Source organism: Nicotiana attenuata, unplaced genomic scaffold, assembly GCF_001879085.1.
Source record: "Nicotiana attenuata strain UT unplaced genomic scaffold, NIATTr2, whole genome shotgun sequence".
In the NCBI taxonomy this organism is placed as follows: domain Eukaryota; kingdom Viridiplantae; phylum Streptophyta; class Magnoliopsida; order Solanales; family Solanaceae; genus Nicotiana; species Nicotiana attenuata.
The window spans coordinates 134,386-145,560 of NW_017671943.1; the positions used below are offsets into that span (position 1 = coordinate 134,386).

An 11,175-nucleotide genomic window follows, 5' to 3' on the forward strand; every position below is an offset into this window, starting at 1 on the left:
ATAAAACACTCTTTACCTCGTTTGCCCTAATCTTTTTACGATTTGCCCGCTTTGTAAAGACTAAAGAGTGACCTATTTGCGTACGTGGTAAATGGTAATCTACTTTATGTTGAGTTCAAAATAGTCTCGTCAAAATAAAATTCTGAAGGAAAATATAGTCTTTCTTCGTAAAATGAATTATGAATTAAAGGGAGTCGAAATTTGGGTGATAGCAAAGAGCTATTCGATCTTCTGTTTAGTTGGACTGATTTCCCCAGCTAAGAAAGACGTGCTTTTGATATTATTTTGCAGAATTTAGGTGGCGCTAGTAGTTTTCCGCTTTTATAGAAGCCGAAAATCTGAAATGCTTTTTTTTTTCTTTTCGCTTTTGGTTAAAAGATAACTTTTGCAAAAAATCTTCAAATTTTTGAAACAAACACCACTTAGATTGGTGCACTTTCTTTTTATAGACATGTAACAGAAGCCTTATAGGTTTGCTATTCGTAGAAGCAAGTTCCAGTTTTGCTTGTAAAAAGGAATTGAAGCCTTTTGGTCCCATTTGCCTTTGCCTTATGAGATTTATAATTTTCACAGTACTCAAATTTGTTCTCAAGCAATATTTTCTTTAAGTCAAAAATGCCCTTATTCTTGTCAGGACTTTCATTGATTGTGTAAAATATAAATGTAAACTAACTTGATAAAGAAGTATAGAATACCACTTGTGGTTAGAGAAATATATTGTATGCATGGCAATCATTCGAACTAAGCTCAGATTAAATAAGTAAAGATCACATGCGGAGAGTTGGCGACTTATTTTAGTAGTTACTGAAACATGTTGACCATTCACCTAATGTTCGTATTCTTCATTATTTTCTCTATTTAGATCCACCTATTTGTTAAGAAGAAGAAACCCCATCCTAATCTTATGATTCATGGAACTATACAAGGGAAAGAAGAAGAAAGTAAAGAAGAGATGAAGATGAAGAGTAAAGTGGTCTTCGATATATTTGATGTTGTCTGAATCTCTTTTTGGACAAACAGCTGGGTTTACCGGATATTGGGCTTCTAATAATGTTCAGCTTTGGATCATTATTGTTAGGCGGATTATTATTGTTTGGGCCAGCTGAAGATAAAGCCCTATCAGCCTTATCAGGCTTATTCATTTTACAAGCTTATCCATTTCATATATTCTTTTATTGTTATTGTAAATAGCATGTGATTAGTTATAGAGTAGCTAATAGAATAGAGACAAGTGTATAGGTGGTTATTTCCTAGATTCCTTTTCAGCTGATAAATAGTACAATGTACAGTGACATGAAATCATCAATACAAAAAATATACGATATTTTCTCAAAATTAGATCTCTTCAAATCCTTCATGGTATCAGAGCAATAAGCTCGATCCAACAGTTCATCCATCATTCTTTTACATCAAAGTTCATCCTCAAAATCAGTAGCCTAAAATGGTTGAAACAACTGCAACTGCTACTGCTGAAGCAAGCAGTGCTGCAAAAACTGTAGCCTATGATGCTAATCATCCCTATCATCTCAACAGTTCTGATCCATCATTCTTTTACATCAAAGTTCATCCTCAAAATCAGTAGCCTAAAATGGTTGAAACAACTGCAACTGCTACTGCTGAAGCAAGCAGTGCTGCAAAAACTGTAGCCTATGATGCTAATCATCCCTATCATCTCAACAGTTCTGACTCTCCTGGAATGACATTAGTCAACTCTGTATTTGAAGGAAGAGGGTATCCAGGATGGAGAAGATCCATTCTCCTGTCTCTATCAGCCAAGAAGAAGCTTGGCTTTATCAATGGAGACTGTCAACCTCCAGATTTGAAATCCCCAGAGTATGAGCAATGGAGTTGTGTGAATGACATGGTCATTTCTTGGATCCTAAATGCCCTTTCAAAGGACATTGCAGATAGTGTCATTTACTCCAAGACTGCTAAAGATCTTTGGGACAGTCTTGAGCAAAGGTTTGGAAGATCCAATGGAGCTAAGCTATATCACCTGCAAAAGGAATTATCAGGGTTAGTGCAAGGAAACTGTGACATAGCAGGATACTTTACTAAGCTCAAAAGATTATGGGATGAATTAGATGCTTTGAATGTTATCATATGATGTTCTTGTATCTGTGTATGTGAAGGAAAGGCAAAGCTGACAAAATCCCTGGAAGATCAGAGATTAATTCAATTCCTAATGGGTCTAAATGACACCTATGCTCAGGCAAGAGGGAACATTCTTATGATGAACCCTCTACCTAGCATGGATGTTGCTTATTCACTCCTCCTGCAAGATGAGAATCAAAGGGAAGTGTATGCTAATGCACAATTCAACTCTCCACCAGTGTCATTCATGGCAGCAGGAGAAGATAAGGAACCTAATGCACAACTACTAGCTGACTTTGCAGCTTTCATGAGCACAGGACAAGGCAAAAATTTTCAAAGGGGTAGAAACCAATCACAAAGAGGAGGAGGCATATGACCTAAGTTCAATAACACAGTACAGAGGTTTCCCAAGTCTCAGCAGAAATTCAAAGGGAGGAAGAAGTATAACCCAAATGTGACATGTTCCTATTGTGGAAAAACAGGACATTCTCAAGAAGACTGCTACAGGATCATTGGATTCCCAGAAGATTTTGAGTTTACAAATCAGAAAGGGTACCAAAATCAAATCAAAGGAAATGTAGTACTAACACATGAAGAACATGAAGGGTCAGTAGGACAAAGCAATGAACACAACAACAATTTTGGACAGCAGCTCAGCAAGGAACAGATAACAGAAATGATGCAGATGTATAAGCAGGCAAAGCTAACACAGGGAGGAAACAATGGGATCAATGCTAATGCAGTTGCTGGTACAATTTTAAAATATTCAAGTTCAGTTTTCACTACTCTAAAATCAGACACTTGGATCATTGATTTAGGTGCCTCAGAGCACATGTGTTTTAACCCAAATTCTTTCTTGTTTTTAACCCCTCTTCCTGTCCCTTTAAACATCAGTTTGCCTAATTCTTTCAAGGTAATTCTCACTCATATAGGAAGCATCTCTATCCTGCCTGGTCACACTCTGAACAATGTATTGCATGTTCCAGAGTTCAAATATAATCTGTTGTCAGTTAATAGATTTTGTATTCAATTCAAATATGATGTATTGTTCACATCTGTTGAGTGTGTGTTGCAGGGCCTTTCAATGAAGAGTCCTCAAGCTATTGGTGAAGTTAGAGAAGGACTTTATCTATTGGAACCAAATAGTGTCAAGTCTAAGGGTGTTTTTAGTAATGATATATTTTCTATTCCAAAAGGAAGCAATTCCATTTCAAAGTTAGTTTCCTTTCCTAGTTCAATTCAAGCTAATGTTGTTAGTGATTTTAAGCTTTGGCGTGTAAGGTTGGGACACCTCCCATTTTCAGCAATGAAACATTTAGAATTCCTTCATTGTAAACCAGATTCTGATTTTATTTATGATGTTTGTCCTAGGGCTAAACAGACTAGAAGTCCTTTTCCTGTTAGTACCATAAGGACCAAACAAATATTTGATCTTATTCATGTTGACACATGGGGCCCCTATAGGTCAAACACCTACAATGGATTCAAATATTTTCTAACTATAGTAGATGACTATAGTAGAGGGACATGAAAATTCTTGTTAAGTACAAAAAGTAATGTTTTTCCTATGCTCAAGGATTTTCTGTCTATGGTTGAGAGGCAATTCAATGTAAAGATGAAAATCATAAGATCTGACAATGCTTTAGAATTGGGCAAAGGAACACAAGAGGCAGCCTATCTTTCTTCTCAAGTAAGTCTACATCAATAGTCTTGTGTAGCAACTCCTCAACAAAATGGGATTGTTGAGAGAAAGCATAGACATCTTTTAGAAACTGCAAGGGGTTTGATGTTTCAGTCTAAGCTGCCTATGAAGTATTGGGGGGAGTCTATTCTAACTGCCACACACCTCATTAATAGAATGTCTTCTAGTGTACTCAATGGAAAGACACCATATGAGGTTCTATTTCAGAAAAAGCCTGAGTATGATTACTTTAGGAATTTTGGTTGTCTTTGTTATGCTTCAACACTGGCACAAGGAAGGGGGAAATTTGATGAGAGGGCAACATCTTGTGTCTTATTTGGGTATCCTATTCATCAGAAAGGATACAAACTGTTGGAGTTGAAAACAGGAAAAGTATTTGTGTCAAGGGATGTGAAATTTCATGAATCATATTTCCCTTTTGCTGAGAATAAGTCTACTTGTCAACCCATTTTTTCAAATCCAACCCTTACCACAGAAACTACACATCCACAACCATCAGAAGATCAAATCTCACCCATTCTTTTGGAACCTGAGAATTCTGATAGTTCTTCCTCACCTCCATCTCCACATACCTACACTCAAAGGTCTTCCTCACAACAGTCTTCTAGTCCAGCCCTTTTTCAACCTATTCTAGATACAACACACCTCTCCTCACCTACCCAAGCATCTCAACAGCCCACACCAGTAAGAAAATCAGGAAGGGTATCCAAACAACCAGTCTACTTGAAGGATTATGTGTGCAACAACATCATGTTCACAGATGTGGAAGCTATTTGCTTCCATCAACCAAGTAAACCTAGACAATACTGTTTTTCCTCTCTTTCACCTAATAATCAACACATCATACAATCCCTTTCTACAATCACTGAGCCTACTACTTTTTCTCAAGCTCGTCAACATCCAGGTTGGGTAGAGGCAATGGAATCAGAAATCAAGGCACTGGAAGACAATAACACATGGGATGTGGTTGAATTGCCTAAAGGAAAAAGGGCTCTACCTTGCAAGTGGGTATATAAGGTAAAGCATCTCTCAGATAGAAGGGTTGAAAGATTGAAAGCAAGGCTAGTGGTCAGGGGGGATGTTCAAAGAGAAGGGATAGACTATAGTGAGACTTTTTCACCAGTTGTGAAAATGACAACTATAAGATGTTTGCTTACTATAGCAGCCAAGAAAGATTGGAATGTCTCTCAATTGGATGTCAACAATGCATTCTTGCATGGAGACCTTCAGGAAGAAGTATACATGAAGTTTCCTTCAGGTATTAACCTCCTAGTTCTAAACATGTATGCCTTCTCAGAAAATCATTGTATGGTTTGAAGCAAGCTTCTAGGCAATGGTATGCCAGACTTGATGGAGCTTTAAGTTTTAAAGGATATTCATCATCATTAAATGATTATTCTTTATTCTTTAAACGTACAGGAGAACTAATTTCTATCCTAGCAGTGTATGCACATGATATCCTACTTACTGGGAATGATCTAGAAGAAATTCAGCATATCAAAGGTTTTCTCAATACTGAATTCAAGATCAAAGATCTAGGGGACATACACTATTTTCTAGGAATGGAAATTTTGCGAGAAAAAGAAGGTTTGACTATGAATCAAAGGAAATTTACCTTAGATATGCTCCAAAAATTTGATGTCTCTCATTTGAAATCAGTTAGCTCTCCCCTGGATCCCTCCTACAAGCTTGTTTCTGATGATGGACGACCTTTGGCAAATCCCACAGTTTTTCGTCATTTAGTTGGAAAATTAAATTACTTGACCAATACTCGTCCAGATCTCTCCTTTGCAGTTCTTTCTCTCAGTCAGTACATGCAGAGGCCATGTATTTCTCATTTCACTGCTGCATTGAGAGTCTTGAAGTATTTGAGTGCAGATCCGGGTCAGGGTATTCTCCTTTCACCAACACCATCTTTTTCTCTGCTTGCATTTTGCGATGCAGATTGGGCTTCTTGTAAAGAATCCAGAAGATCTGTAAGTGGTTATTTCATCACACTTGGAGGAGCCCCCATTTCCTGGAAATCAAAGAAACAAGTTTCAGTATCTTTATCATCAGCAGAGGCGGAATATAAATCTATGAGACGAGTTACAGCAGAACTTACTTGGCTTGTTCAACTCCTTGAAGGTCTCTCTGCCCCAGTAGCTCTTCCCATTCCACTTCACTCTGATAGCAAAGCAGCTATCCATATCGCTCGTAATCCCGTTTTTCATGAAAGGACCAAACATGTGGAAATCGATTGTCATTTTGTCTGTCAACAATTTCTCTCTGGGCTAATCAGTATGTCCTTTGTTCCCTCTAAAGATCAATTGGCGGATCTCTTCACTAAGCCACTTTCAGGGGTTTCTCATTCACAGATTTTAAGCAAGTTAGGGGTCACACGGTTACCTTCTAACTTGAGGGGGGATGTTAAGAAGAAGAAACCCCATCCTAATCTTATGATTCATGGAACTATACAAGGGAAAGAAAAAGAAAGTAAAGAAGAGATGAAGATGAAGAGTAAAGTGGTCTTCGATACATTTGATGCTGTCTGAATCTCTTTTTGGACAAACAGCTGGGCCTACCGGATATTGGGCTTCTAATAATGTTCAGCTTTGGATCACTATTGTTAGGCGGATTATTATTGTTTGGGCCAGCTAAAGATAAAGCCTTATTAGCCTTATTAGGCTTATTCATTTTACAAGCTTATCCATTTCATATATTCTTTTATTGTTATTGTAAATAGCATGTGATTAGTTATAGAGTAGCTAATAGAATAGAGACAAATATATAGATGGTTATTTCCTAGATTCCTTTTCAGCTGATAAATAGTACAATGTACAGTGACATGAAATCATCAATACAGAAAATATACGATATTTTCTCAAAATTAGATCTCTTCAAATCCTTCACTATTAAATGTTTAAAAGTAGAAATATTACACTTGGGAAGCCAAGAAAAAAAGGAAACGACAATGCTATTCATAGAGATACGTTGAAGACAAGCAACTTTCATACTACATTCCTGACCAAGATTGAGTAAAACATGACATCTGAATTGAATGCACTGACTTTTTAAAATGTATTTGTCACAGAACTATATTGCCAGTTTTTCTCAGCTGAGTATTTTATCAGTGGTTAGAGAAAAGAACATAGAAAATGACAACTTTTACCAGATTGATTACAGGGAAAATGTCCTTATCAATCTGTTTTCTCGTTAATGGAAACACTTCTAATCATAGCATCCATTATCTTGAAGGATATGTAAGTAATTGAACAACAACCAATTCACAATCTTTTAACCTTTCCCACATCTCAAAGATAACTTGAAATTGAAACAAAAGCCCACCAGCTCTTATTTTAAGAGGATGAAAAATCCAATCTTTCTGTCAAAGGGGAAACAAACATGGCTTCTTCAACCACTTGTTTCCTCCATATTCTTGCCCTCTTCTTCATCTGCTTGCCTCTGGCCAACACCATAGATTTCAATTACCCTGCAGTCTTCAACTTTGGTGATTCAAATTCTGATACAGGAGGCCTTGTTGCAGGTGTTGGAGATCGCCTGGAGCCACCTAATGGACAGACTTATTTCCAGAAACCATCTGGGAGGTTCTGTGATGGACGGCTAATCATCGATTTCTTGAGTAAGCTTCCCAATTTAATGTGCCATTTTTTCTTTTAGGGGGAAATGATCTTCATTTCAAGTTTATATTGATATTCTGGTGTTTCTTTTGGTTATGCATTATTGTTGCAGTGGATGCAATGGACCTACCATTCTTGAACTCCTACTTGGATTCCATTGGTGCACCAACTTTCAGAAAAGGAGCTAACTTTGCTGCTGCTGGTTCAACTATACTTCCTGCCACTGCATCATCTGTTAGCCCTTTTTCATTTGGGATTCAAGTTGCTCAGTTTTTCAGGTTCAAGAATCGGGTTCTCGAAATCCAAGCTAAGAGTAAGTTTGGTCATGTTTTGACTATCAGAACTCCTTTTACATAACATCAGAATCCTATATCTGGTGATATTTTATTTTAATTTTCTTTGCAGCCAGGAAATATGATAAGTATGTTCCAGCTCAAGATTTTTTCCAGAAAGGTCTTTACATGTTTGATATAGGCCAGAATGATCTTGCTGGTGGATTTTACTCCAAGACATTGGATCAAATTCTAGCTTCAATTCCAACAATTCTCGTAGAATTTGAAGATGGTGTCAAGGTCAATTCTAACAGTAACAGAAAAATTATGCAGAACTCCTGTAGTTATTATGAAATGAAGTTCTAAACTTATTTCTGCTTCCTTTTTGACATCACAGAGATTGTATGACCTAGGAGCCAGGAATTTCTGGGTTCATAACACAGGTCCTTTGGGGTGCTTAGGTCAGAATATAGCCAAATTTGGAACCGATTCATCAAAGTTGGATGAGCTAGGATGTGTTAGCTCACATAATCAAGCTGCAAAAATTTTGAACCTGCAGCTTTACGCCCTTTGCAAGAAGCTGCAGAGCCAGTATGCAGATGCAAATATCACTCATGTCGATATTTTCACCATCAAATCTAATCTGATAGCAAATTATTCCCGATATGGTAATTTTCTTTACTCAAAATGCGAAAAAGAATAAATTATAGTGTGCAATTTCTTTGGGATTTTAGAATTTTTGAGAACTAAATGAAGTTACGAAAATTGTACTTCATCAATGTCATATGAACTTTATTTAACATTTGATCTTTTGCTTTTATTTATTGCAGGATTTGAGCAGCCCTTAATGGCTTGTTGTGGATATGGAGGACCTCCACTCAACTATGACAGCAGGGTTGCCTGTGGTCAGACAAAGGTGTTGGATGGAAACAATGTCACAGCCAAAGCATGCAATGACAGTAGTGAATATATCAATTGGGATGGAATTCACTACACAGAAACTGCAAACCAGTTTGTTGCCTCACAAATTCTCACCGGAAAATACTCCGATCCACCCTTTGCAGACAAGATGCCTTTCCTTCTTAAACTTAAGTTCTGAGGAATTAACATGCTTGTCATTGTTTTATTCTCTGTATAGTACTTAAATATTCTGATTTATTAATGAAATTCATCACTTCCATGAATGCCTGAAAATATAGAACAGCTTATCGATCATGTGATGAAATGTACCACACTAAATCCCCCTTTATATTATCAGCAATGCAATAGGGAAGTTTCTCTACTCTCATAAAAAGAAATGGTAATATCCCTTGTGTTCGGGGAGGTCCAAAATTTTCATTTTTATCCTTTTTAAAATTTCTCATGAATCAGTCATTTCAAAATAGACCATTTGTACAAGATAATATACATGCTTACTCAAGTCAAAATGAAACCTTCCAGAATCAGACAGTTCACTTCTTTGAAACATATGCATAGTATTGAGCCATGGGAACAACAAAAGCAATCACTAACAAGCCACCAACGACAAGTGTGAATTGTCCTCTTTTCTCGTCTGTTTCCTCTCTGGATTTGAAGTTGGACTCTCTTTTGTTATCCTTGAGCTGGGGACCACCAGGATCAGGAAGGCCATCAATGGCCGCAACAAGACGTTTGGCAGTGCTGTAAATGGCTTCATTGTACTTCTCTTCAGTAGCCAAGACTACAAACATTGAAACCAATAGCCCCACCATCAGAAACAAGAGCATTAGCATACAAGTTTCATTTATGAAACAAAAGATAATTGCTCTGGAGTCGTTAATTCTCCTATATATACAACTGAAATAGAGAGATCTTCCACTTTCTTCTTTTAACTTGTAAGCAAGGTTGCCTCTTAAAAGTGTACTGCAAGTTAGTGAACACTCATAAGCCCCATGGACCAACTAAAGAGGGAAGTTAAAGAATGGATCAGTGAAAGATCGCGAAGTAGATAGCAGTAGCAAGCAACGACTTCTTAACCCCCATATTTTTCGCAACACTTACCAGAAGAGTACTAATTAACCCTACCGTTAATGACTAGTTAAAACTTAAAACATATTTTTCGCAACACTTACCAGAAGAGTACTAATTAACCCTACCGTTAATGACTAGTTAAAACTTAAAACAACAAGAGTGGTCTGATCTCTTAGTCAATAAGCTGACAAGCTTCCTTTTCCAGTGTGCATTTTTTAAACAAAAATGACAACTGTAGGATCAAATTCACTCTTCAAAAAACTACTCGTCCATACCTTCCACTTGTTGTGGAATCTAGCTACTCAGACTTGATTTCAAGCCACTAAATAGTCTTTTCACCTTTATTAGCAGCCTGGTAATTTGTAGTTAATCTCGAAATACAACATAAGAATCAAAGTGATACCTGACCTTTGTCGTTTTTGTTTAGTTGTCATGATATTCAAGATTATGAAGGGGTATTCTCCAGTAATACTTCAAGACAAAGACTTTCAACCTTCTTGGTACTTTAATGGGACCGCAAAAACTATCTTAATGCATACTTACCTAGCAGGTCCATGTTAAAGAAAGATTCCTTGAATGAAGGAAAATTTTCCACAATAATGAGATCTCATGACAAAATAGAAGAGAAGCAAATCCTGCTACCATAGAATATGCTCCTCAGCGAAGTTTAATGGAAAAAAAAGAGTAGGGAGAAGAAATGGATATGTTTCCATTTCTTGCATGTTTACACGTCATTGCCATCCAACTAGAATAATTCTTGTTAAACAATTCTTATTGCATAAACTGAATAACTAGTAAGGAAAAATCCTCATTCCTCCATTAGATTGCCTCAAGATCGTTACGAATATATAAACAACTAAGTTACTCTTTTGCAGTTTGTGTTTCTAGGTACTGCTTGTAACTCCATAGACATGACAAGGAAACAGCTTTTCTAGCAGCTAAGACCTAAGACTAGAAAATCAAGCATTTATCAAACTCACTAAATTGTTTAAATGCCGCTGTTAATGTTGACGAAGAGCATTAGAACTTCTTTAACCTAGTAGCATCTATGCAAAGTAATATTCTCTCACATTATAATTCTCTGTACTATAGTTAATGTCCTTACCGAGATTGTTATTCTTACTTCTTGCCAATAATCCGTTCAGTTGGAAATCAATTAATCAACACGCCCAAAACAATAAGGAATAGAAAGGAAGTGTTGCCTACCTGGAAGGTTCTCTGAGACGGCAGCATCAAGAACAGTGTCTCCAACAGCCTTTACAAATTCAGGACCACCAGTTATCGCTCCTTCCTTTTGACTTGTAACGAGCACAACTATACCCTTGTCATTTCCTTGTTCAACACTTGGATACCACTTCTCCAGAACAGTGTCAGCGTACTCAAAAGCATCAGCTTTGCTCTACAACCCAAAAAGTTAACTTTTTGATTATTTTCCTTCCTCATTATATGACAGTTTCATTTTTTCTTCTCCTACTGATGTTGTTATTGGAAAGGGGGG

At 37.0% G+C, this 11,175-nt stretch overlaps 2 protein-coding genes across 2 annotated transcripts in view; one reads left to right on the forward strand and one right to left on the reverse strand.

Annotated features, from left to right (window-relative positions):
- The first annotated feature begins 7,119 nt into the window (after positions 1–7,119).
- LOC109210974 (GDSL esterase/lipase At1g54790) lies at positions 7,120–8,872 on the forward strand. Its single transcript, XM_019374457.1, has 5 exons — positions 7,120–7,418; positions 7,529–7,729; positions 7,822–7,988; positions 8,086–8,356; positions 8,519–8,872. The coding sequence occupies exons 1-5, from the start codon at positions 7,181–7,183 to the stop codon at positions 8,785–8,787; spliced, it is 1,146 nt and encodes a 381-aa protein (XP_019230002.1). The 5' UTR covers positions 7,120–7,180; the 3' UTR covers positions 8,788–8,872.
- Positions 8,873–9,013: 141 nt separating this feature from the next.
- The window catches only part of LOC109210975 (UPF0603 protein At1g54780, chloroplastic), a 2,929-nt gene continuing 767 nt past the window's right edge, over positions 9,014–11,175 (reverse strand). The window contains exons 2-3 of the mRNA XM_019374458.1: positions 10,884–11,076; positions 9,014–9,387 (exon numbers count right to left, since the gene is read on the reverse strand). Of these exons, the coding sequence (XP_019230003.1) occupies positions 9,140–9,387; positions 10,884–11,076 (441 nt within the window). The 3' untranslated portion in view covers positions 9,014–9,139. The remainder of the gene's footprint in view (positions 9,388–10,883; positions 11,077–11,175) is intronic.

What these genes read in the sequence shown, in the direction of transcription:
- LOC109210974 (XM_019374457.1), top strand. Translation starts at nt 7,181, where the DNA reads ATGGCTTCTTCAACCACTTGTTTCCTCCATATTCTTGCCCTCTTCTTC. An exon ending in AATTTGAAGATGGTGTCAAG is followed by an intron (nt 7,989 to 8,085) that starts GTCAATTCTAAC and finishes TTGACATCACAG; the next exon opens with AGATTGTATGACCTAGGAGC. An exon ending in AGCAAATTATTCCCGATATG is followed by an intron (nt 8,357 to 8,518) that starts GTAATTTTCTTT and finishes TATTTATTGCAG; the next exon opens with GATTTGAGCAGCCCTTAATG.